This window comes from Miniopterus natalensis, chromosome 15 (genome assembly GCF_054644295.1).
Source record: "Miniopterus natalensis isolate mMinNat1 chromosome 15, mMinNat1.hap1, whole genome shotgun sequence".
Taxonomy (NCBI): domain Eukaryota; kingdom Metazoa; phylum Chordata; class Mammalia; order Chiroptera; family Miniopteridae; genus Miniopterus; species Miniopterus natalensis.
This window is the reverse complement of record NC_142095.1, coordinates 23,846,229-23,873,211: the sequence shown is the minus strand read 5'-3', so window position 1 is coordinate 23,873,211 and position 26,983 is coordinate 23,846,229. Positions and strand designations below refer to the sequence as shown.

Sequence of the window (26,983 nt, the reverse complement as noted above, 5' to 3'; positions counted from 1 at the left end):
CCCGCCCGGGTGCGGACTCCGGGTGGGCGGACCGACGCCCCCAGCCCCGCAGCGCCGCGGGTCCCGCATGACATCAGAGGCTGGGGAGCGAGCAGAGCGCAGGCGCCGGCGGAGGAGGGAGGCGGCGGGGACGAGGCGCGCGGTCTGGAGAGCGCTCCGCCGCCGCGCTGCCCTGCGCCCGCTCCGCTCGCGCCTCCCGTCCGCGCGGCGCCTCCGGCGGCCAGAGCGCGCCCCCAGCGCCGCAGCGAGCGCCGCCTTCGGCAGCCCAGCCCAGCCCAGCCTTCCTCCTCCTCCTCCTCCTCCTTCGCCACCGCCGGACACGCAGCCGCAGGCCGGGGCCGGGACGCAGCTGGGGAGGCAGGGACGCGCGCAGCCAGCCCTTCCCCCTCCGGCTCCCGCACCGCCGGCCGCCTCCCCTCGCCCTCCTCCTCTCCCCTCCCGGCTCCTTCGCTTCTCCTCCTCCTCCTCCTCCTCTCCTGGCCCCGGCTGCCAGCACCATGTCCGCAGGGGGAGATTTTGGGAACCCACTGAGAAAATTCAAGTTGGTGTTCCTGGGGGAGCAGAGCGGTAAGTACCCCGCTTGTCTCTTGGCTTCGCGCCGAGTCATCCGCAGCCGCCAGAGCATCAACCCATTTGGGACACCCGGCGCGGGCTCCGGGCCCCTCGGTGCCCGGGTAGAGGGGAGGGATGGGCAAGTGGAGGTCGCGGCCGGCTCGGGCGGGGCCGGGCAGGGGAGGGGCCAAGGATAGAGACCCAGAAAACGCTAGGGCCAGAGGCGGGGGTGACGCTGGGATCTGGGGCGGGGGGCTGGGGGTGCGGGTGCAGGAGCAGGTGCAGGAGCAGGTGCCGGTGCGGGGCGGCGGGGCGGGAGCCCGGAGGGCGGCGGCTCGCCCCGCGGCGCCAGCTAAGGCGTGAAGGCGGCGGGCTCGCTGGCTCGCTCGCATTGCGGCAGCGGCTGCGGGCGACCGGGCAGGTGGCGGGGCGCTGGCGGGGGGTCGGGGAGAGGACAGACGCTCCTCTTTGGGGAACGAGGTGGGTCTGGCGTCTGCTGCCCTGCCTCCCAATGCACCAGAGGGGCTCCCTGCGGACCCTGCCCGCAACCATGCGTAATTTCGGGCGTCCAGGCCCAGGGGCAAAGGGCCTTGGGGGAAAAACAGACACCTGCTTCCTCTCGGAGGAGCGAGTCTGGGCTGTGGGAGCGCCTGCTTCCCCTGGCTTATGTCCCCTGGCTACTCCCCTGGACACAGAATGTTCTAGACCCGCTGCCCTTCACTGGCATATGTTAGCCTCTTTAGGGCTCTGGGGTCTGGGCGATGGCAGGGAGGATTCCCCAACGCGAAGCAGATTTGGGGGATGGTACAAGGGTGCCTTGCACCAAGAGGCCGTGGAGAAGCCCGGCTCTGGACAGAGAAAGGATCTGGCGACACGCCCTGCCTAGCTTCCCCGCACCCCTCCCGGATTCTTCCCACCCCCACCTCCTAGCTCACCGCCCTTCTTGGGGGAGGGGAGGTCACTGTGGCAGCCGGCCAGGGGCGGGGAGAGGGGGAGAGATACGCTTCCCTGCTGCTAGCAGCCTTCCCTGGGAAAGCATCTTTGAAACCCAGGTTGGTCCCAAGGTGGGAATACCAGACTGAAGAGCATGGACCCCTGTGACACCTGTAGGAAGGAGTGGTTCTCAGAACATCCCTCCAGAGGCCTCACCCTGGAGCTGCAGGCCCTGCCCAGCTCTCCTCAGGGAGAAGGCAGTCCCTGGGGCCAGACTCCTTGCTCTAGCTCTACAGACCAGTCCAGTTCGCCGGGTTTGGTGCCTCTGTGTACAAAGAGCCAAGATGCAGGCTACCCTGGGAGAACCTGGTGGACTCAGAGAACAGTGTTACTGTGGTGTGTGTACATGTGGGTTGTGGAGGTCACATGGCAATCTCCTGTCTGCTCCTGCCCATTACCTGGGATGGACGGTAAGGGGAAAGGGTATCAGAAGGTGGTCAGGCCCTAGCATGGGGATGGGGCATTTCAGAACAAGGTCAACTCAGCCAGCCATCCCTGTGTCCTGGACTCTGAGTTTCTGATCTTCATTGACTTCAGTTCCAGATCTCACTTTTCCCCGGGCCTGAAGGGATTTCAGGGTCTTCACACCCCAGTGCTAGGCTCACTGGGCCTGGAGCCCTGGGAGAGAACTCTGCAGGGATCAGGCAGCCTGAGCATTGAATTCCAAGAGCAGATTCTGAGGCCTTGCTGAGCCTCAGTTTCTATCTCTGTAAAATGGTTACTTGAGGGCAATCCTCATTCCTTCATGTTTACCTAGTGCTTCTCAAAGGGCCTGGACCCTCGTAGGTTCTCAACGAACATTTGTTTATTCTAAGTCTGAACATGTTTTAGTCAAGGGCCAGGGCTTTGATGAGAAGAATGTTTTGGTGACTTTGAGTGAAAAACTCAGGGCTCCCTCAGAATCCCTGATGGGCTTAGGCCCCTCCTGAGTCCTGCAAATCCCCTTTGCTCCTGAAATCACAGAAATTAGGCCTCAGAGATGGAGCCCCTCACCTCCCTGGCATGTTTAGGTGGGATGTCTGAGCCCCAGGAAAGGGAAGGGCTTGCCCAGAATCCCATTGTGAGTTGTTAACACTTTCGGGGCTGGAACCCACGTCTTCTGTTCCTAGTCACTAACTTGTCATTGGGAAATAAGATGACCTTGAATTGGAGAAGACCAGAATTGGGGAGCCTTCCTAAGAGAGGGTGAGGGTTGCCACTATCTGGTGAGGCTTGGGGCTGGATTAGTTACCTGGTGGGAATGCAGGGTCCTTGGAACATGGTCATTAGGGATGTAAGGCTCTGCTGTCAGTGAGATTGGCTATTGGCCACTCTGGCCCCTCCTAGCAGGGAGTCCTAGGCTCTGAAAAGCCTCCTCCTACTTGAGTGTGTCATCAGTGGGCCACCTTAGATTTTACAGAGCTTTCGGTGTCCCTGAGTTAGGCAGGGGACATGCGCATCTCTGAGCCTGGTGGGACCGGGGAATTGCCACTGCAGCCATTTGCTTCCAGCTTGCCTGAACACAGTTTGCATGTGTCGGTCCTTTGTGCCAGCATCTTGTGCAGCCTCTGCAGTGGAGGGAGACCCTGAGCCCTGGCCCTCACCTCCACCCTGGCTCTCCCTCCCTGTGTGACCTCGGAGGCTCCCTCACCTACACACAGAAGATGGGCTAGCTCAGCTCAGCGGAGTTTTCTAGAGCAACTGGGCTTGCCTGTTTGAGCTGAGTCCACTGGAAAGGCGCCAGGGGAGGGGGCTGGGGAGATGTGGCCTTCTCTTGTTTCCTGTGCCTGACAAGTGGGTGAGGACAGCTGGATTCCAAATAAGAGTACCCAGCCTGGAGCCTGGTGATGAGGAGAAGCACCGGATCTTCAAAGATGCCAGGGGCCTGGTTTGAGTGGGAAGCCCTTGAGGAACACCTCTAGCCCATGGGAGAGCCCCTGCTCCTGGCAGCAGGATGACTGCTGTCCCTCGGATTGTGGAATACGGCTGGCTGTCAGTGTCAGCCTGGCAGTGGGCAAGATTGTGGGGAGGATGCTATGGACCCAGGATGAGGTGTTTCCTTGCAATAGGAAGGCTGTGCAGTCCTGCTGGAACTTAGGTGGCTCTGTGGGCCTGCTGGTCGTGCCCTGTGCTGATGGCAGTGGTGGGGGACAGAGGAGGTGATGTACACCAGTCCTGACTGGGGTACTTGGCAGCAGCCAGTGAAGACAGGCACAGCAAGTGTCTAAGAAAGGAGAGCGGGCCTGCGGCACACACATCTTTCTCCCGAGTTCTGATGGCAGTCTGAGGGGTTAGGTTCATCTCCATGAGTAAAGTAAGAGGGAGGGATGTGGGTGTGTTGATTGCGCTCTGGCCTTTTCTGAGCTTCCTTCCCTGAGACTCTTCCAGCTGAAGCAGGAAGATTGATGGACACAAGTTTGGGCCGCTTTCCCAGGCTGAGGCCAACAGGCCAGCTTCTCCCGCTGACCAGCCACCTCCCTGTCCTGCCCTTGCCGATTGTGCTGCTACAGGTGGAGCACAATGTGATGGTGTCCCTGGAGTTGTGCAGCACTGTGACCCTATTTGCAGCTGCCACTTGGCCCCTTAGTCATTTGTTCACTCACCCCTCTCTCCCTCCCCCGCCTCCTTCTCTCTCCCTTCCTCCTTCCATCATCCATTTATTTATTTAATCAGATCTTTGAGTGTCTCCCCGCCTCGTGGAACTTATGGTCCACTGGGGAGCACAGACATTTGTGGGTATAATTACCACAAAGGCCTGTGAGAGCCGTGACAGCTGCTCTAGAAGCACATAAAGAGGAGATGCTTCTGCAGGCAGCCGGCTGGTGCTCCTTTGGGCCGGGTGCAGGGAGTAGGTCCTCTGAGGGTCCCACCCTCTCCAGGGAGCTTTGTTCTCCCTGTTCTGGAGAAGGTGTGTGGGGTGGAGGAGTCAGGGGACACGGGCAACTCTCAGGTGTCTGGCTTGTTAATGCTGAGAAGGGGCTTTTCCTCCACTTTTGTCCCAGTCCTCCAGGGTAAGGAGCAGTCATTGGCCCCCCTCACTGTCTGGAGGGCTCACCCTCCTCAGCCCATGGCCTGGCTTAGCCTGACCCCTGCCCTCCTACCACCCACACTACCCACAGCCACACAAGGAGCTGGCCTGAAGGTTGTGCCTGAAGCCCATATGAGAAGTTTTTTCTCCCTACCAATTCCCAGACTGGCTGGCTCCACTGTGCCAGCTCCCCTGGGCACTCACCGTGTTTGTTTTTTCCTGGGCATTTTAAAAACAATCACATGCTGCTCCATGACCTCTCTGTTGTCTCAGTTACTCAGGATTTTTAAATATTTATTAACTTTTTTTCTAAGTACAAAAACCCTAATTGAATTTGAAGCCCTTAAGGGCAAAGTTCAGAACCTTAGGAGGACTAGAGCTTAGTCACCATTCCCCCTCCCCATCTTCAGGAGGTTCATAATCTCAGTTTGGAAATGATAAGGTTGCCCTGCTGTGTGAGAGTTGCTGCTGGCCCATCAACAGATTAAAGTAAAGGGAATCAAGGGGGCTTTGGAATCGGCTTCTGCATCCTGACGACTGCTGCTGTCTCAAACCAGGTTTTTACCAGCAACACCTAAGAATCTTTCACAGACAATTAGATCATTTAGTCTTGGTCATGGCCAACTCACAGTTCATCTCATTCTCAGGGCACCCCCATCCCCACCACCATCTCTCAAGACCTATGAGAAAGCAGTAAGGCCACCAAAGGTGGGAAGGAAGGAACACATCCAAACCAGATGCCATCAGAGCTCACTGTGAGGTCTGAGGTCAATCAACAAACTGCCCTGCGCCTTAGCTTCTGGCCTTGCTGTATCTCCTCCCAATTTCTCTCCCATCCTCAGTGTCTGGAATGAGAGAGGGAACCTTAGATTTTGTGTATGGACCCAGAACCTTTGCTTCATTTGCTTAGAGAGGTGTGTGTGAGGTGAGAGAGTCAGATACCAAGATGAGAATTCACCTGTACTTGGTGTAAGAGAAAAGTTGCACCTCAGTGCTGATGACAGAGACAAGAGAACTAACCAGAAGAGAAAAAAGAAATGACTAGACTCTGTTCTGATTGTGCAGATGTGATAGTAATTACATCTTTTGCATGATCTGATTATCAGTTTCATTTACCGCCCCCAAATTAGAATGAATCTCATTAAAATATAACAGAATATCCTCTTGTCCTTTTGTTACTACATCCCTAAAATCAGCCCATGAATATTTATCCTTATAGGTGTTGCCCTGGCATTGCAAACTTACCGGGTGCAGGCCTACAGGTGGTATCATCTGTGTCCCATCCAGGCTGCAGAGTGCCCCTGTCCTGTCCACGCCATCTCTTCCACTGTTGTTGAATGAATGAACCATTGAGCATACAGGCTGTTGGTCGCAATGTAAATAATCTAGGAAGACTGTTGGACAGAACCACTGAGGAAATGAGGAAAGGTTAGGTAGAATAGAAAATTCATAAACATCAGGGTGAACTACTGACAGACTGCTGGGCATTTTCTCCACTGTCTCTGTCTGTCATTCTTTTCTAATTCTCACCACAGAGAAGACAAGATGGGAGAGTTTGCCAGGGAGAAGTGCCAGACACACTCTGATATGGGCAGATTTTGTTAAAGCTAAAAGGCAGGCTGTCGGGAAATGGTGGGGCCCCTGGCAGGGCCTGGGGACTTAAGTCTTGAGGGGATGGAGATGGATGGCCAGCCTCAGCTTCCTGGAACAGGGAAGGAAAGAGTGAAGATTTCTGACGCCTGAGAGAGGTTCTTTACTGTTCCTTGGGGCTTGGGATTTCCAATTTCCTTTATTATTTTTATAACTTTTGCCTTAAACTAAGTAGGATTTTAAAAAAATAAATGTTCAATGCTCTGAATACTTTATCAGTTTAGTAAAATAATTTATTTTATTAGAAAAGCACATTTATCTTGGTTTCTTGGTAACAAGACCAGTGGTGACTCAACCACATGTTCTGGGACAGGTACCACCTGTTTCTAGGTAGTGACATACCCAGGGGACAGGCTGGGGTCCAGGAGAAAGCATACTATACCTTGCCCATGAGTAGAAAAGAATCTTTAAAGCAAAGGGTACTTCCAGGAAACGCATTAGAAGAATGGCATCCCAGAGCCCCAGCAGGTGCCTGGACAGTCGGGTGGAGTGGGGGAGCAGTGGGGTATGAGGGAGGGGGAGGGAGTCCTCAGTTGTGTGCCTTCCCTGCTGGAGACCACAGCTTTCTTTCAGTGCCTAGACAGTCAGTGGTGGGCATGTTGCCTTAGTGGGGTTTCCCCAGAGAAAGGGGCTTCCACTATTGAGGTAACCAAGTCACCCAGCTTCTCCTGTGGCTGGAGATGAGGTGAGGATGAGTCACGGAGGATGACTCGGCCATGAGCTGGCACTTTGTTCTGAAAGAAGTGGGGAACCGGTGGAGGATCCTCAGCTGGGCAGTGGCTCAGTCCCGTCCACACGTAGGAAGGATTGTCATTCTAGGGCCTTGGAAGGAGAGTGGATGCGGAGGAGTCCTTCCTGACAAAATGGAGCTGACCCTCCAATTAACCTCAGATGGCATTGGGGAACACCCACCCACTCTGCCTGAGGGTCTGCAAGGGGTACCCTGAGGTAGACATGGGATTCACCCATTTCACAGGTTGGGAGGCAGAGGATCAGTGAAAGCTGATCATGCCCAGGAACTCACTGCTAGTGTGGCAGGATTAGGACTCGAACCCAGGCCACTATGAGAAACAAACAGTAATCTGCTGCACCTCGTGCCTCTAAGGCAGGCCCAGGCCAGGGAGTGGGGAGAATGGGATAGAGGACCATGGTGGCCTTATGGACATGAGATCAGTCAGAAATGCCTCCTAGGGAATGTGTCAAGCTCTTTGCCCAGGAGGAGCCAGCAGATCACAGCATGAGGGTGGGTGTGAAGTCCTTTGATTCTCCTAGGCTGGTGAGGGCACTGGAGCCCTGAGCGAGGGGAGGGCCTCTGGGGAGTGGGTCTCCATGTGGGAGTCTAGTAGAGCTGGAATTGTGGATTGCACAGCAAGTACTCCATCCTTACACTAAATGAACTGCTTATTTGGGGTGGTTCAAAGGGAGTTGGTAGAGAGTATGGGGATAGCTAAAGCCCTCCCAAGTCATCCCTCGGCCCACTGCATAGAAGAAGAACACTACCCAGGTTTCATCTGAGAACTAATTACTATGAAGGGCAGAACCAACCAAAGTAAGTGGCTGCCCTCATCCTTCCCCTAGGCCTGGAGCAGTCAGGTCCCTGGAGACCCTGATTCTCTCCCCGGTTAGCTGCCAGCCAGTTGTGTGGTTGGATAAGCCCCATGCCATCTCTGGCTTTCTCGATGTGCCCCCAAGAAGCTGCCTGACTGAGTGACCACTCTAGCCAGTGGAGCTCGAACTCTGGTTCTGTAATTGGCTCAGAACATGATGCCAAGCCAGTAGCACTCCCAGCCTGGAGACAGCACTGCTGGCCAGAGGAGTTAGAGGGGCTGCAGGGGTGAGGGTGTGGGGTCAGGGCGTCTGTCAGCTGTTTTATCGCTGGAACATCTGCCAGCAGGCCGGAGGGCAGGATCCTCTCCAGCCTGCTACCTCTTCTGCCTGGAGGCCGTCTTGGCTCACCTCCTGGGCCCAGCCCTCCCTCGTGTGCCCCCAGGGTACTCTGGCTTGTCCATCTGAGGATGTATTTGGCTCAGGTTGCCAGGCAACAGGAACGGGGCTCTCCTGCCCTTCCTGCTGCAGGCATTTATTCTGTACAGAGAGGACCTACGCTGAGGATAACAGAACAAGTGACAGCTCCCAGGTACTCCAACTTTAGGACACTTCCTTCTGCAGCCAGGCAGCAGGGGGTAAGCAGGAAGGGCTGGAAAAGGGCCGGTGCCAAGAGGGGTTTGCTGTGTTTCCACCAGACAAGCCAACTTACTGGCCTGGCCCCAGCTCCTACTCCAACCCCACCTCTCTCTCCGTTCTCCTGAGACCCCAGCTTCCTCCCCAGCCCCGCCCTTCACTGTCTGGATGGTGTTGGGATGTAACAGGACCACCCTGTGCTCATTTTCCTCACCAGACACTGGGGTGATTTTTGCCTTGTTGGGGTTTCACGAAGACTGAATACATCACCGCATGGCACGTGGTAAACACTCAGGTAATAGGTGATTTTGTTAATGAAATAGTGAAAGCAATCCCCCCTTTGTAGATGTATGAGGGAAAGTTAGGTAAGGGGCGAGGTTTTGAGAATCACTGATGTCATTTTTGTGTCGTGAGCTGCAAAGTGCACATCGTGTGATCTGACAGGTAGAATTGCATGTCCCATTTTATAAACGAAGAATATGAGGTTGTGAGAGGTGAAGGCTTTTACGTGGAGTGCAGGACCCAGAGTGGCTACTGCTGAGGTGGGAAGAGCACCCAGGTTTCTGACTCCCTGGCTCCTGTTTTCCCTGCTGCCCATCTCAGTAGGAAGTGGAATAGACTCACTCTGCCCCACTTGGTGGGACACCCCGTCTCCCCCCAGCTGCTCACAGAAGAACACTTCATTTTCTTTTTAAAAAAAATTTTTTTTTATTGATTTCAGAGAGAGGAAGGGAGGGAGGAGAGAGACAGAAACATCAATGATGAGAGAGTCATTGATCTGCCTCCTGCACGCCCCTTGGTGGGGATCGAGCCCCCAACCTGGGCATGTGCCCTGACCAGGAATCGAACTGCGATCTCCTGGATCATAGGTCGATGCTCAAACGCTGAGCCACACCAGCAGGGCGAGCACCTCATTTTCACAGCTCTGGTGCTTCCCCGAGGAGCACAGCCCAGGTGTACTGCAGGGTCAGAGGCTTTGAGGTATTGTGATTAGAACAGTACTTGGTGAGGTAAGCAGGTAATAAGTCTCAGCCAGAATGAATGTTTAGTACAGAGCAAGGCTGTGGGCATGGTTTCCTGGGGTTGTCAAGGAAGGCTTCCCGGAGGAGGTTGTGCACAGGAGCAGGAATTCACTGGCAGACAAGGGCATGATGAGCAGAGGGCTGGGCTGTGTCAAGGCTGAAGGTTGTGAAGGCCTTGGGGCTTTGGGGGAATCGGGCGTGGGGCACGGTGGCTGGACTCTGGCCTAGGGCGGCCATAGCGTGGTGGGAGAAGGAGTTGAACCTGGACAAGTCTCAAAGTGAGGCCCCACAGGGCTTTGCTTCCACATGCAGGAGTCGGGTTCTTCCCTCCAGGCAGTGAAGGAAGATGCACTGGGGGCTTTGATTAAGGAGGGACATGCTCATGAATTCGAGGAGGGAGGTGGGGTATGGTCTCATTGGAGGCAGGAGATCCAGGCGGCCTGAACCAGACACGGCTGGGAACATTCTGAGGATAAAATTAGAGGAGGGCTTCAGAGCCAAAGTTTCTCTGGCTCTGAAGTTCGGCCCCACTGGGGATGTATATTTTCTTGATTCTTCTCTGTAGAGTGAGGACCCGGAACAATGAAGGCTTGTAGAGGTGACCTCTACAAGGTCACACCATACTCGGATGTACCGAAATTGGCCACCTTGAGCTCCCCTGGCCCTTTGTGCAGCTTCCTATCACTCCCTCCCTTTCTAGGCTCTTCTCCCAGGGAGACTTGCCTCACTTTCTTTGCTTTCTCTCATGGATTCCCTTGCTCTTCTCTACCAGCTTCCAGCTCCCCAGCAAGCTCAGGGATCCCTCAGGACTCAAGGGAGGCTGTGATGTGTAGGGGAGAGCCCCCCTCTCTGCCTTGGAGATAGAAACCCAGTCTTAAGCTGGGCAAGAGCCAGGGAGCCAGAGTGGAGACAGGGGCTGCCATCCTGAACCCAGCCCTAGCCCAGCGCAGGCAGCCTATTCAGATCAGTTGGTGCAGTTCCCTGCCCTCAGGCCAGCTCATGGCCTGTTCTCAAGGCCTGAAACCCCAGCCTTCAAAGCCCTGGTGGCCTCTGCTCCTTGCTCCTTCTGTCTCTTGTCCAGGTAGTGCCTGTGGAGGCTGCTGAGCACCACCTGTACTCCTTTGCCAGTGTGGCTGGTGGGTCGAGAATATCCTGTTATGCATCATCAGTGATCGCAGCATGTTTCAGTCACCACCCGTGGCCCCTTTGAGCAACGCCAGAGTAATTGTCTGTGAGGTCAGGGTGGGTAAGGAGATCTGTCCCTTGGGCTCAGTGCTCAGCAGGGGTGTCTTCCCTGCCAGGATTGCTGGCCTGGAGAAGAATGGGCCTAGACTCAGTTCAGCTTTGATCTGTGAGAACCCCTGCTGGTTCCCCATTGCCCCCACCCCTGGAGCAGAGGCAGGACCAAAAGATCCATTCCTCGTTCAGAACTGGAGAGCTGAGCCTGTGGCCTCCACACCAGAGACAGGTCCCTCTGGGGGAGGCTAATTCTGAGAGGCAGAGAAAATGTCTCTTCTGACCTGTTGTTGAGTGGGGAGTAAACACCGCACAGACTGCAGAGGGCAAAATGAACCATTTAGAACAAATGTTTCTAGTTGATTTCCCCCCTCCAATGAAGGGAGGGGGCTAGGAGAGAAAAACAGGGGAAGAGAGAGCTGTGAAAGTAGTGAGACGGAGGAGGGAGGCGTTGTCACCAGACACAGGGCTCTCTTGGCCATGTACTGGGGCATGGAAAAAGCCAGGGTGGTTTGCTGCGCTAGGCAGTGGCGCTGTCCATCCCTGGGTTCTGACCAAATAGAACTGAAAGCTGAAGTTCCCCACGACGGCATTACTGCACCCCGGAGCACAGGACCAATTCTGTATTTGTGTGGAGGACGAGCTGCTATACGATGGCTGATAACCTGCAGCCAGGCAGGGCAGGAGGAGTGGAGAGAAGGGCCCTTACCTTGTCCTGGGGATGAGGGAGGACGTTCATCAGCTTCACTGCTCCAGTGCTGCCAACGCTGGGCTTCGGTGAGCAAACTGAGCTCTGTCTCTCCCTCCCCAAGGCCAGTTGGCTCTGCCCCACTGGGACTCAGCAGTTCCCAGGCTGGGCTGCTGTGAGTAGTGTTGGGGCCAAGAGGTCTTTGTTTGGCTCTGTTCTTCTCTGAGTAGAGAGCACCTCCAGAAAGGGTTTCTTTTTAGGGAGAAAAAGCACTGCTCCCAAATTAGCCACTTATTTTTAGGATATTAACAGACCCTACTTGTACCACCAAGATCCAGAAATTCTCCCCTGGTTCTAATTCACTAAGTGCCCCCCTCCACTCCCCTACATCCAGCCAAAACAGTGCAGGCTTCTGTGTAGACCAGAAATGAAATGCAGGCCTGAAAAGGTGCCCAGCTAGCCTACCCAGCCTGCTCTTCTCCCCCCTACATCAGAAGAGGGGAGAAGAGGTTAGAACCCCAGATGTTGGGCCAGAAGAACTTGGCTCCTCTCCCGCCTCCATCGTGCAGCAAAAGGGGGTCTCTAAGCCACGGTTCTGGCGTGGACAGCAGAGTTGGCTCATCTCTCCACCTCAGCTCGGGAGAGGGCTGGGTGTGATGTGGGGAAATACAGTAAAGCAGACACAACAGGGGCCAGCCCCTGCCCACCCACAGCCCCTGTTCAGGCCAGCTGGTAGCTTCAGTCTTAAGGCAGAGAGACCTGTGAGGTTGGTTCTGTGGAAGGTGACTAGCTACTTCACCCTAGGAAAGGAGGTGGAGGCTGAGTAAAGAGTAGAGGCAGTGTCTCTTAGGAACCTGTGAATGTGTGATGGTGTGGCAGACATGACCTGAGAGGACCCCCAGTGAGTCACACCCTTGCATGGTACCCTCCCCTTGGATGCACATAGAACCTGAGACATGCTTCTAGCCAATATGGTATGGCAAAAGTTATGAGATGTCCCTGCCATGTTGTGAGAAGGTCTGTGAGGGGGTCACATGGCAAGAACCTGTGGAAGGTGCCTACAAAATAAGGGCAGCCCCTGGCTCACAGCCCCCCAAGAAAATGGGGACCTCAGTCCTCTAGTCACAAGGAACTGAATTCTGTCATCAACCACAAGAGCTTGGAAGTGGACCCTGAGCTTCAGAAAGAAACACAGCCCAGCTGATACCATGATTGCAGCCTTGTAAGACCCTGAGCAGAGGACCCAGATAAGCTGAGCTCAGACTCCTGCCCCACAGAAACTGTGACATAATCATGCATGTTGTTTTAAGCTACTAAATTTGTGGTGTTTGTTACACAGCAGATAGCTAATACAGATGGGGTGAATATTTTCAAGGGAGGAGACTCCTTAGAGATACCCTCATTTTGCAGACAAAGAGTTGGAACATGCAGGAGGGGCTGAGACCTGCTCCTGGTTACACAGCTGGCTGGGGCCACCCACAGCAAGCATGAGGGACGCCCCTGGGAGCTGGGTCCTGGTTCTCACTCTGCTACTGTTCTCCCTTCCCGTGGCCTTGAGCAAACTCTCCTGCTTCCTGCACCTCCAATTTTTCCTGTCACATGATCAGACTTTTTCTAGGTGCCTTCTTGCCATGACTTGGTATTCTGATACCACTCTGATATGTGATCTTTCCAGAAGCCAGGCTTCTGCGCCTTGGTACGGTTTACTCTTTGCTGCTCCTTGGTCCCTCCTGCATTGTGTGTTTCCACTGGGACTTCAGAAGGCAGGATCTTCCTGTCCTGGGCACATTTGGACTCAGAGAAGCCTCTGAGGTGGGGCTCTTGGCCATGTACCAAGAAAGATACTGTCTGGCTGTGACCCTGTGGTTGTGTGACCTTGGGCAAGTGGCCCCTCTTTTCTGCCTTCACAATTCCTCAGCTCAGTGAGCAGCTTAGATGAGATCAGCTCAAGTTCTTGATGGCTTGTGCCATCTGTGGTGCTGCTTTTGAGATGGGCTACTTAGGGACCCAGAGCTTGTGGGATGGAAACAGGTGAGCCTGGCTAACATCTCCTTGTCCTTGTTACCCAGGCATTCAAGTCCAGGGGGCAGACTTAGGTATTGACCCAGTTCCCCTTACTCCTTTCCCCTAGCTTGGCCTTCTGGCCACCCCAAAGCCTGACCAGCAGTCATTTCCGGTCCAACAGGTGGAGGCACAGTGCTCCTTCCTGCCTGCTAGGTAGTCCTGTGCCCACTTCCAGGCCCTGGTTCTTGAAACCTAGAGGGCCTTTTTCCATCCCAGAGCACTAAACATCACCTGTAAGGCTCCCCTACTCTTTGAGTGAATCCTGAGCAGGTAACTGAGTCTGTCCTGAGGGCAGGAGGAGGCTCCTTTATGCTGAGAATGGGGAGGTGTGCACGTCCGTTCTTTTCTCACAAGCTGGCTCTGGGGGTGCAGGGCCTTGTTGAAAAAGGAAGGTGCACAGCACTGAACAGGCTGTGTGAGGCCAGAAAGAGAAGCTGGTCCGGCAAAAGTGCTGGGAACAGCTCCCTAGGCTCGTGGAGAGCTCAGAGTCAGCACCCATGCTGTCCAGACCAGGAGTTCCTCTGAGAGGGGCTGGGCATCCGGGAAGATGCCTGCCCACAGCAGCCTGCAATCTGGAGGCCACCTTCCACCTGCTTGAGTGAATTTGGTCTTACGGCCAGGTCACAGCTGTGCCCCCATGGATGGGAGCTCTGGGTCCATTGTCACAAGCCCCCCCTTGACTGAACCTCAATTGACAATCTAGGAAACAAGCCATGCCTCTCAACACTCTCTCTTCCCATTCTCACTGCCCCACTCTTCTCTCCCTGCAAATGAGGCTTTTAAAAATTAATGCCACGAACAATTTGCTTGGCCAGAAAATGATAGGCATGAGCATATATGTTACTTTACCAAACTCCATGCTGTGGATGGGCTGAGTTCCTGTCCATTAAATAAGTTACCACATTGCATCAGTACTAGCCTTGTCAAAAGATCAGCTGGTGACGGGAATTAAGCATACTTACACTTCTCTCAAACATACATATACTCACTAAGAACGAATTCTTCACAACAGCCAGGCAGCCACTCAGACACATGGACATGATTGGAGTGTGTAGGGTCTGGCTGGAGCTGGGCTGAACTCAAAACCAATTGAAATGCTCACCCATCTGGCCACCCAGGAAAGCCAGGCCAGAGGATAATTGTGTGCTGTGGGCAGGAGCCCTGTTTCTGAGCTGATCTTGGAGGGTGGCTAGCCCTCAGAGCTAAGGGGTGCTGGTGATGGTGCTGCTGTGCAGCCTGGAAGAGAGACCTTGCATCTATTTGAAACTGACAAGAGTGTTTGAAACGATTCAGTGAGACAGAGAGGATTCAGACAATAGTGGGTTAACTGTGGTTGGGAGAAGCCCTGCAGTGGTCAGATCTCAGGTGGTTTTCAAGAAGCCCTGAAGGTGTTGTCTTTGTCAGGTTCTCAGTTTCACAGATAAGACACCAGGGGAACTAGAGAGTTCCCATATACCAGGGCTTCTGGTGCCTCCTTCATTGAGCGTGTGTGTGTGTGTTTGCATGCATCGCAGTGCACATGCACACATGGATTCTGCCCACTGAGCTGATCTATCCAGACTTGTTCCATCTCTTGGCCTATGGTTAGAAGGGCTCACAGCAGTTCTCTAGTACCCAGCTAGATTCTTAGTCTTCAACTGTGAAGACTAAGTTGATGCCAAGTACAGTTATATTCTAGTTCCTTAGGAAAATGTCATGTTGACCAGAATGTTTAACTAATCAGCACAATATTTCCCGAATGTGCCAGGAATCTGAGAGAAGTGCATGTGTGTGCATAATTTTAAAAATCAGCATTATTTTGACATAACTTGAGGCTTATAGAAAATTGCAAGGATAATACCAGGACTTCCCATATGCCTCTCACCCAGAATGTTAACATTTTACTGTTCTCAGAGGATTCATAACATTTCTGTGAGGTAGGCATTTCTGCCCCCACTGTAAATATGAGGAAGCTGAGCCTCAGAGGATAATAACTAATCCAAGATCACACAGGAAATAAGTGGCAAAGCCAGGATTAAAACCCAGGTCTGTCAGATTTAAGTGCATCTCCTGACCGTGTTGGATATAGTGTGAGTGTGCAGGTGTCCTATTCCTTCTGCCCAAAGAACTTCCTTTCTTGTGTTATAGGTCTGCTAGGATGAATTATCTCAGCATTTGATTTTCTTTATTTTACCTCCATGGTTTAAAGATTTTTGTTGGGTATAGAATTCCATGTTGACAATATTTTTATTTTAGTCTTTCAAAGACCAAAATGTCACTTCATTTTCTTCTGGTTTGTATAGTTTCTGTCAAGGTAACAAGAATTTTCTTCTGTTTTCTTAGGTCTGTGATCCAACATATTGTAGTAATTGTTGTTTAAACAGACAGTTATAAAGAGATTTTAATAATATGAAAGAAATCTTACATATTTAGTTACCATTTCCAGTGTTCCTCATTCTTTTGTGTGGATCCACATTTCCATCTGGTATGATTTCAGTTTCCTGAAGGACATCCTGTAACATTTCTTGTTGTGAGGGTCTTCTGGTGATAAATTCCATCAGGAGTGTGTGTTTGAAAGGCATTTCTTCTTTGTTTTAGAAAGCTGTTATATATTGTATATCTGAAAGTTATTGAATTCTATGTTAATGTGTTTTTCTTTTAGTACTTTGTAGCTGTGCTCCATTGTCTTCTTGCTTGCATTGTTTCTGGGGAGAAATTGCTGTCCTCTTTATCTTTGTCTCCCTGTATGTAAAGTGTCTTTTTCTCCCTGGCTACTTTTGTGATTTTCTCCTTATTGTTGATTCTGTGCAATTTGTTTATGTTGTGCCTTGGTTTGGTTTCTTTTATGTTTCCTTTGCTTTGGGTTCATTGAACTTTTGGGATCTGTGGGTATATAGTTTTCTTCAAATTTGGAATGTTTTTAGTAATTATTTCTTCAAATATATTTTTCTGTCACCATCCCCCCCTCCTTTTGAGGACTCCAATTACAGGTATGCTAGGCTATTTGACATCATCCCACAACTCACTGGTGCTCCAGTCATTTATTTGTATTCTTTTTCTGTGTGTTTCCAGTTCACTGGTACTTTCTTCTGCAATGTCTAATCTATTGTTAATCCAATTAATGTATTTTTTATCCCACACGTTGTAGTTTTTACCTCTAGAAGTTTGAGTCATGTCCTTTTCTATATTTTCCACATCTTTGCTTAACTTTTTGAACGTATGAAATGCAGTTAGAATACCTGTTTGTTTTTTAAATATTAATTGTGTTTTTCCCCTCCCTAGGGGTATATTTTATTGTTTCTTTACATGCCTGATAATTTTCTTATTCGATGTGAGACATTGTGACTTTTGCCATGTTTTATACTGGGTAGTCATTGTAGTGCTAAAAATATTTTTAAGATTTGTTAGCTGACCCAGGATGGTACTCAGTCTGGGGCAGATCAATTAGGCCTTCCACTCTGGAAACAGATGCGAACAGGCATTCTCCCAGGCCCTGTGTGGATGCCAGGCACTATTTGCTTTAATCAATTTGAGTGGTTTTTTCCCCCCAGTCTTCAGTAGTTTCCTTACACACATTTACTAATCAGTCCTCCACTGAAAACTTGAAGGAGCCCCTTTGCAGACCTCTGGAGTTCTCTCTCTTTGTGCTTCTTCCTCCTCTCTGGTACTCTGTCCTGTGACCTGCGGATGCTTAGCTCTATCTCCTCGATTCAGGGAGTCCACCAGGTTCCATCTGGCTCCCTCTCCCTATGCTGCGGCCTGAAAGTTTCTCAAGGCAATAATTTGGGGGCGGTTGTGGGGCTCACCTCATTTGTTTCATGCCTCTCAGGGGTCATTATCCTTCAGTGCCTGGTGTCCAGTGCCTTGAAAATCATTATTTCATATATTTTTTATGTCTTTTGGCTCTTTCATGTGAGAGAATAAATCTGGTCCCTATTACTCCATCTTGATCAGAAGCAGAACTCTCAGGCCCTTGGTTTTTCATTTAATCATTTATTTGTAGGGCACATCAGGCTGGGCCATGACTTCGAACATTGACTCAGGCAGGGGATGTTAGCATCTTTGATTTTCATCAGTGATGTTCATCTATTGATTATATAAACATGTAAGTTTGCCCTTTAAGTGGCTACCTGATGTTTGCACTCCAGACTCTTTTCAAGAACTTCCTGCTGTTTAACTCTTATAAGAAGCTCAGCAACTAGTTTGGTTTTACCTCGTGAATACTGTGGATATTAATCACAGTTGGTCATGTATTTTTAATTTAATTTTTATTTTTTGCTTTAACTGTCAAGGAGATTAAGCAGCTTCTTAGTCTGACTGCAATATCTTGAGTGAGATGTTATAAAATGTATTTCTATAAACGAAATTTTTGCTCCAGCCATCTTTTTAGCTTACTTCTCTTTTGACTTGTATCTATCTCAAAATTCTTAATTGTAAATGAGAGAAGTCTACTCTTTCTATCCAGCTGATTTGTGTAGACAATTAATATATAGAGTAATGATTGGGGAGGGTCTGCTCTGGGCTGGGGGAGAAGAGGAAACCTCAGGTCAGGTGTAGACTTGCTTAGTTAGAAGCTCCTGGCGTGGGCTGGGCAGGGATGAGTTGCAGTGTCCTAAAAGCTCATGGGCCTCTGGGGGAGGGAGGGACTGAGGCCAAGACCAGACCACAGCTGGGCCTGGGGGCTTTGGAAAGTGAAGGGAAGCTGAAGAGGAAAAGCAAAGATGAGAGCACTTCATCAGGCAGAAGGAGACATAGCCCTGTGGCAACCAGAGGTGCTGGTGTGACCATCTGAGGCTGCCACCTCTCCCAGCCCAGCACCGCTGGCCACCTGTTTCCTTGGGGCTTGCCTCTTTCTGCCAAAGGTGAAACCTCTGGGGAAAGAAGCAGGAGGTGGGTCAGGGCATTAGTGCAGGAAGGGAGACTGAGGCTGAACTTCCAAAGCTCCAGCCCCAGTTACCATGGGCAGACCTGGCAGCCATCATGTCCCTGGAAACCACAAGGCTCAATTAAGGTGTTCAGGAGGCATGAATGGAGTGGAAGACCGACCACCCTGGGAGTGCCGTGTGGGTTCGCACACACTAGGAAAACTCCCCACCTGGAGTCCTAGCTTTCCGGAGTCACAAGGGAACTTGACTGTATTTTGCCTTTCCCTTTTCTCTCCAGCCCATGCTGCAACCTTCTACATGGCTGATGGCATTCTTTAGGACCCACTTGTCCTGCTCTTTTTTTTTTTATAATCCTCGCCTGAGGACATTTTTTTCCATTGCTTTTCAGAAAGAGTGGAAGGGAGAGAGAGAGAGAGAGAGAAACATCAATGTGAGAGAGACACATTGATTGGTTGCCTCCCCCATACACCCCGACTAGGACCAGGGATCGAGCCTACAACCGAGGTGCATGCCCTTGGCCGGAACCGAACCCAGACCCTTCAGTCCATGGGCTGACACTCCAACCACTGATCCAAACAGGCTAGGGCTGTCCTGCTGCTTCTTACTCTGATGGGAAGCTGAGACCCTGAGTGAGGGCTGTGACAGATCCAAGATGTAGCTAGCCAGGGGCACATATGAAGCCAGTACTTCCTCCTGCACCCCAGGCTTTCTCTTTTCCAGCAGGCGGTGGGGAGGGAGAGTTGGCAGGGAGTGGGTGATACCCCACAGCCCTGACTCAGGGCAGGCTTTCCTGGGGTCGCTGGGCTTGGACAGAGGAAATGGGACTGATGGAGAACAATGGGGAAGAGTGAGGATCAGCAATGGGTCAACCTCCCAACTGGAGCAGGAGAAAGGTCCTGGGCCAGCCCAGCCCACCGCTGTCCTGCCGACCCCCTTCTGTTCCTTCCTCCCCTCCTCCTTCTTCTCTTCTGTCTTCCCTGAGTCCCTCGGTGAGGCCCAGGTGGCTGAGCATCCTCTGGCAGAGGGAATTAACACACTTAATTAAAGTGCCCAATGAAGAGCTTTGCATATTTCTTAATTACCGTCTGAGTCTTTGGGGGAACCATCTGAAATGGGATTTTTCCCGTGTTTCCTCATTTAGCCTACGGTGAGCCAGTCGGCCCCTCAGGACTCAGGTAGAAGCTGGCAGAGCCCTGGTCTGGAGCTGCCTTTCTGTGTACTAGGTGGCAGGGTGGGTGTAGAGGGGGGAGCCCGTCCCCTAGCCCCCCAGGCGTGTTCAACTTGCAGGAAGGTTGAGGCTAGATTTTCTGTTTTGTGAAAACAGAACAAAAGAAAACAAGGATCAGGTAGAAGTAGCTGGTGTCTCCACCTGTTCTTGTTACCACAGGGCCTGGTAGCTGTGTACCCCACAGTAGGGCCACTGAGGGGAGACTTTTGGCAGAGGTTTGCAGAGGCATGGTTGCCAGCTGCAGGGCAAGGATTGAGCCTTGAGGAGTACCAGGCGGGACCCCACTGTCTGTCCAGCAGTACCTCGGAGCTGGCGTGGGTGGTAAACAGGAACGTGTGGCTGAGAACAGATTGCAGGCCCAGGTTCTGCCTGGGCTCGGCAAGGGGGCCACCTCGTGGGTGGTGCACACTCTGCCAGGCCTTGGCATACCTTCCACGAAGTCTCCAGTGCTCTGCCTTAACATTTTCCTCCGTGTCTGGCCATCATGGCAATCTCTCCACCCATACCCACGCCCACGCCCACACCCACACCCACCGTGGAGATGACAGAGCAGAGAGGGTCCTTCATAGAGGGAGACAGTGTCAGCTGTCACCCTGTGGCCTGGACACAAGCCATGCCGAGGAGCCTGGCTTTGGCTTCATGTGCAGTCGTGCACGAGGCGTGGCCTTTGGCATCAGATCTGAGTCTGTGTGCCAGCTGCACTGCTGACCAGCTCTGTGACATGGGCATAATAACTCACTCACTGGATCGTGATGAGGGTCAAATGAGGAACCCTATGTAGAGCACTGAATTTCTTGTCCAGCACTAAGAAGAAGCCCTGTAGAGTTCCCATTCCTGCTTTCTAGAGGTTCCTGGTAAATACTCAGTAATGAATTTTCCCACCTTTGTTTGGTTGAAATGAAAATGCATCTCTCTCTGCTTAATCATATGGCATTAAACTACCAGAAGATTACAGGACTATTGCTGAGCCAAGAGCCGAGATGAGATTAAAAAACAACAACACACAGCTCAATAATAATTTGGCTGCTTATTTTTAATAAAATCCTGCCAGTAGAGCAGAATCTTTGCCTTCAGAAAAAGCCCCACTTTGCCGGACTGGTGTCTCAGACTGTTGTTAGATGGGATTCCGGACAGTGTGACCTTGAAAACAGAGCCATGTGCAGAGGATACGCTCTCAGAGGCTGCAGGGGCTGGTGGGAGGGCAGGGGGGCCCTCAGGGGAGTGTCTGCTGCCCCTCCCATGTGCCTTTCCCGGTCTGCCTTGGATGGCACTGCCCCCCTTGGCTGCAGCCCAATCAGGTGCCGGCTCCAGCTCTCCTGCTGCTGTCCTTGGTGAGACTGGGGGAGTGAGTGGCCAGTAGGTGGGCTGTGCAAGCTCACCATTTCCAGGTTCTTGTACCTCCTACTCAGGTATGGGGTCAGGAAGGGGCAGCAGCCCTTTAGAGGGGAGAGGAGCTTGGCACAGGCAACCCTTTTACCAGCTCAGCTCCTTTATATGATGCCAGGGTAGAGCCTGGGCAGTGATGTTCCCAAGGGGCTCCTTTCATCAGCTCTGTCTCAGGGCCTAAGAAGCCTCCCAGAGACGGGGTGGAAGACAGCTTTCCTGCGTTCATGTTGGACAGGGTTGCCCAGGCTTTCCTCTGAGAGCTGCCCAGTCCCCTGCACACTCGTGAGCTCTGCCCTGGAGCCCTGGGGTCAGGGGTCAGGCTGGAGGTCCTGCAGTCACACTTGTTCAGTTGGGGGCTGGAAGAGGCCACACCACCCACGCGCCTGCAATGAAGAGTGTGGATATAGGCACAGGAAGGATGAGCCGTCGGCGGGTCTAAGCCGGAGGCCGAGCTGACAAGTTCAAAAAGGGTCTGAGCCACGTTATCCTGGCAGCCTTGGGAAGAGGGTTGGGTGGTGTTGGGGAAGCCCTGAGGCAGGGAAGAAGAGGGCCTCTGCTCTGAGCAGTGAGAATAACGCCCCGAGAGGAAGAATAAATGCCCTTTTGCAGCAAATCAGTAATGATCCGGTCATGGTCATCCAGTGCAGGGCTTAATTGGAGTGCTGGGCCCCAGGTGTTCAAACCTGCCCACCCTCGCTTTGTGAGCCCTCCTTGTGCCCCACAGGGCACCTCAGTTTCCAGTGTCTGACCTTCCAGACTGAGTTAAGCACTACCCCTGAGAGGCCCTCCCCTGCAGCTGGTCCTAAGGAAAAGGTGCCTCAGCTTGGCAGGGGCTGTTCCTGGGACTCCATGATATCCACAGTGATGACAATAATGAACTGGCAGGACCCTGACACCCAGTTTGACTCAAAGATGCCAAAAAGGGTCAGAAATAGGAGCTCAGTTCCTGGTCAGGCTACCTCACCCGGGCCCCACTCAGCTCTGGCCCTGGGCGGGTAGCTGTCTACTCATTTCCCCTTATATGAAATAGGGATGACATGAATACCTGCTTGAGAGCAGAGGACCAAACAGGTCAGCGCTAAGGGCTCAGCACAGTGTGGCTGTGAGCATGGGATCCTGCAGGCTTCAGGCAGCAGGTGTCCCGTCTCCTCTGCTCTACTTCTGTAATGTAAATCTGCCTGGCACAGCCCCTGGTGTGTGCCTGGAACATGCTCTAAACACACATGTTGCCTATGATGGATTTTGTGGGAATGCTCAGAAAATATTGGCTGCGGCCAGGCCTCCACACCTGCTCCTCCTACACAGTCCCAATAAGCAACTTATTTTCTTGGGGTTTTCTCCTTCTACCCTGAGAGCCAGTACTAATCCACTGCCAGTGCCTGGTGTCCCAAGAAAGGGCGACTCAGCATTAGAAACCCTTGTGGGGATTTCTGAGTTCTCAGCTACTCCATGAACCTCCTGTTCCTTTTTGTGATTCCACCGTCTCTCCTGCCTGTCTGCTCAGCTGCCCTGGGGAAGAACCTGTTGGGAGAAAAGAGCCTGGTGTCTTCTGCCTTCTCCTCACCCTGCTCCCTGATGCTTGTCCCTTGTCCCCGTGGAGCAGGATGTGGAGTGTCACTACCTAGGGAAGTTATCAGTGGGCCTTGCCATGCCTTTTTTCCAAGGAGAAGGCTGTACCTTTCCACTGTCTTCTTGGAAAATGAGGAAGCTGTGCTCCCTCCAACTTTGTCTGCCTCTTACTGGCTCAGTTTTGCTCCACTTTTTACTTCAGGGTCCCCTTAGCAATTTCCAGCCAGGCCTTTCTGTATGGGGAGCCCCCACTTCCCACATTCATATGAAATTTAAGGGGAGATTTACACCAATTGGAAAGTACTTTGCAGATTAACTGCCCATCAAGAGCTTTTCAAAGGACAGTTTTCAGGTAAAATTAGGAGACCTTGGGTACATTACTGCTCACCCCAGAGATGTTCTTCCAGAAATGTGACTATTCTGACAGCAGCTGGGGCACTGCAGTCTTTCCTGGCACTACCCGCCCAGAGTTGGCATCAGACTCCGCAGTGTAAGAATACAGTCCCTAACAAGACTGCCCCCCACTTCAGATGCCAGCCACAAGTGGGGTTCCCAGGGATACCACACTTCTGACCAACTGGCTACAAATCCGAGTGCTCTCCCATGACCCTCCTCAGGTTCCATAATTCTCCAGAACAACTCATACAACTTAGGAAAGTGCTCTACTTAGAGTTACAGTTTTATTATAAAGGATACAGATTAGGAACAGCCAAATGAAGAGAAATGACAGGCAAGGTCAGTACAATAGTGGTGGTGATATCAGCTCTCTGTTACCTGCTACCCACCTCCTTCCAGTTTTAAGCATTTCCTGTGTGGCCGGCACTTGAATAATCTTATTTCATTTCTACTACTGCCCTTTGAAGTCTTTGATGTTATGCTTATTTTTAAATGAGGCATTGAGGTCCAGAGGGGTAGGGACCACCTCAGAATGACGCAGCTAAAAGCACTCCAGCTAGGATTTGAATCCAGCTGACCAATTCCAGGTCAAAGATGGAGCCACCTAAATTTGCCCCAAACACGGTCTGTCAGGCGTTCCTTCTGGCTAGAAGACAATTCTCTTTGTTACAAATGTTGGCTGTCATGCGGTGGCTGTTGCTCTTGTCTGTTATATGTTGCACCACCGAGGTTTTGGAACTGGGGAAGGACTTCTGCAGAGGAGCCCCTGTGGGCTGCCCTGGTCCATGCAGGCAGTGACCAGCCACTGCACCAGGCTGTCTGTGGACATACTGTCCGAGAATCGGGGAGAGGCAGAACCGAGAACTCTCAGGCTTTCCCACCAGGTTTTTCTGTTCCTGGCAGCCCAGAGCAGAAGGGACTATGAGCCAGGGCCATGGCAGACTTGGTGGGACAGTGTAGAGAAACACTCCATGCCAGGCCTGACCTAACAGATGTTCCTTTATTCCCTTCCTCCCCTCCAGATGATGGAAATGTCACGGTAGGCATTTCTGCCACTGCCAAGCCCCAGGGGACCTGCGCACAGTTGGGTCAGAAGCCAAACCCTGCAGTTAGGGAAATTAGCGTTACTCATGGGATTCCCAAGAGACTTCTGGTTCTCTTAGCCATAGCAGTGGTTCTCAGTTGGGTGTTCCTGCCACTTAGAGGGCATTTGTAAATATGGGTGGTGGGGGTGGGGGCTGGGATTCAAGGTTGTCACAATGACAGGATCCTGCTGGAACTTACCCAGTGAGGTCTGGGGATGCCAAATGCCCTGCAAGGAGCTAGACAGTCAGGTACACTCTACAAAATATAGCCCTGCCCATGAGAGACACTGGGGAATGTCCCATTTACTTCCCCTGTCTCCTGGTTCCTTAGAAAGCCACTTCCTCAGCAGTCTCCAGGCTGAATGAAGGGGAACTAGACAGCATGCCTCCATCCCAGCCTGACCAATGACGAGGCAATAGTTCCAGGTGAACATGGACCGGGGTGGGAGGAGCATCTCTCTTGCACCCACTTGCTCTGATTCTTCATATATGGCTCTTGTGTCAGTTAGGCTTTTGTGGGTCAAAGGCCTGGAGTTGGGTGGTGAGAATTCACAGGGCATGGACAAGCCTCCTCCTTGGTGCCTGGCGAGAAGTCCCCTGCAGCCCACCCAGTGTAGACTCAGCCGCCTTGCTCTGGGTCTGCCTTTCACTTCTGTTTCCAAGTCTCATCTTTTCCTTTGGGCTTTTTTGTTTTCATCATGTGAAATTGTTTAGAGTAAGCATGGCTGAACTCCTCTCTTCTTGTTTTACAGTCGGGAAGACGTCTCTGATCACGAGGTTCATGTACGACAGCTTCGACAATACGTACCAGGTGAGGTCCTGGGTGCCCCTGTCGCCCCACCACATGGCGTCTGTCTGTAGCCATGACAGTTGCCTGCAGACCATGCTGGTCTCTCTCAGCCTTGCTAACCCTGAGATGAGAGTAGGATGTTCCCAGGGCCCAGGGTGTGTGTTTTGCCTTGAAGGAGCTGCCCATTTGTGCGCTGGCCCCAGTCCACTAATGACCCTGAGCCCTTCTGGACGTCCAAGCCTCGGCACAGGATGCGTTTTCCAGTAGAGAAAGGGCTCATTTCAGTCTGTGTGGTCCTGCTGCCCGTGGGCAGGTCTAACCATTACAGTGTTTGGTTATTTGGGTGAGTCATCACCTGGGGGATGGACAAGGTACAAAATAATGGAGGTGAAAGAGCAGTAGAGGAACTTGCTCCTCGAGCATGGTTATATTTGCTGGACCTCATGCACTTGTGTGCACGCACATCACACACACACACACACACACACACACACATGGTTGCTGAGGCACTTTCTTCCCTGGAGAGGTTGATGTGATGGGCTTGTACTGCTCTAAGTGGGCAGGAGGCTGGACGGAGTGACCTCTGGCTCCTCACTCTCAGAGTGGTCTGATGTCAACCAATATCCCAGAGGTGGCTCCAGGTGGCCCAAAGGCTGAGATCTTGGGGGTCAGTAACATTTCACTTCCCTGGCACCACTGGTGAGTAAGAGGTTTGTACAAATGAAGTGAATTTTCCCTGCAACTATAGCTTTTTGCAAAAAGCCACCAAATTTAATCATTTCAGCTATTTTTAAGAAAAAGGATATTTTCTTTCTCAAAACAAAGACAAATAATAATGGATTTTTCTAGGCCAGTGGGTTCTGTGAAGTACTAGTTCCAAGGGATGTTAGTAGGTGTTATTTGAGAAAAAAAGGCAGGCAGGAAGGTTTACTCCTTGCATAGATTTAGGGAATACAGGTGAACAAAAGTAAATCAACTTACCTACTGCAGGACTTCTCAGGGCCTTTATTGCATCAAAGTATGGTTTTGTGCTGAAAGAGGGGTGTAGTGTACAGGATCTCCCCAATGTATCTGGTCATGGAATCTTTTTGTGACCTAGTGCTCAGAAGAGAAATATTTATAGAACACACTGAGGATGGTCCCTCTGCCTTCCTGGACTGACTAAGGATTCGGAGCACAGCCCACTATCAATTACAGTTCCGTGTCTTCTCCTCAGTCTGAGTCTTCCTCTGGACCAGTCATCATCTTTGCCCCATATATAGCCCCTCTGTCTGCCTCTGTCTAATTTCCTGCTTTTCCTCTGCAGTCATCTGAAATGCCAGGTAACTAGTGGACTTGGTAAGAATTGACGGAAGGGTCAGAACATGAGGCCCTGGGAGAGGGCCCTCTGTGATGTGCACAGCCCTGGGCGCCAGCTTCGGGATGGTGATCTCAGCCACTGTTTTTGTTGCGTGCTCTCCAGGCCCGGGCTTTGCAGCGCTACAGCCTTACCGGAAGCCTCGCATCCCCAAAGGGGAGTTCTGCCGTATCGGTCAGCATTTGGGATTTCAGTCTAACAGACCTCACTTCTGGAGTCTAACTTAGTGCTCACTTGTTCTGTGTGTGTATGTGTGTGAGAGAGAGAAGAAGGGAGAGAGAGAGATCTCACATATATTATTTCAATGACTTGATGTTATTGAATATCAAGATATTTATAATGCCTCTTGTTGCTGTTCCGTTGAACACAGTGAGACTCTGGCTGGCTGGTGTTCTTGGCTGTGGTGGATGGTAATGGTGACTTAGGACCTTTGCAGTGGTCCTCATTGGCGTGGATCAACTCCTCCCCATGTTGTCTCAGTCCCTCAAAATCTGAGCCCACCTCTCTCTCTAGTGTTAACTTCCATTGTTCACTGCTTGTCCCATATCCCCCGGCCCCCTGCCTGCTTGCTTCCCCCCACACAGTGACACTTCTCCACCTTGGCTCATGGAATGCCTCTGCTGGAATGCTTTTCCTTCTCTGCTGTGAAATGTTCTTCTGACTCATCAAAGCTCAGAGCACATGTTTGCCTGTGTTCTACCCCCTCCATGGCTTTCTCTCCCCCAGCATGTTAAGAAACCACGTTAGGGGCTCATTTAGCGTCCTGACTCCACAGGAACTCCTATGTGCTCTGGCTCCAGGCTGGGCTCTGCATTCGTGGGCCCAGTACAGGGCTTGGCCACAGCTGGTGCCAAGTGCCTCGGAGATCAGAGTGACTTGGAGATCAGCCCTGTCTGCCTTGTTTTTAGACCCCA

The 26,983-nt window shown here is 52.0% G+C and overlaps 1 protein-coding gene across 2 annotated transcripts in view; it reads left to right on the top strand.

Moving 5' to 3' along the window:
• Positions 1-450: 450 nt before the first annotated feature.
• Positions 451-26,983, top strand: part of RAB6B (RAB6B, member RAS oncogene family) — a 41,469-nt gene continuing 14,936 nt past the window's right edge. For both annotated transcript variants that reach the window (XM_016224324.2, XM_016224323.2), the window contains exons 1-2: positions 451-567; positions 24,675-24,733. In XM_016224324.2, coding sequence (XP_016079810.1) covers positions 498-567; positions 24,675-24,733 — 129 coding nt within the window. In that variant the 5' untranslated portion in view covers positions 451-497. The remainder of the gene's footprint in view (positions 568-24,674; positions 24,734-26,983) is intronic.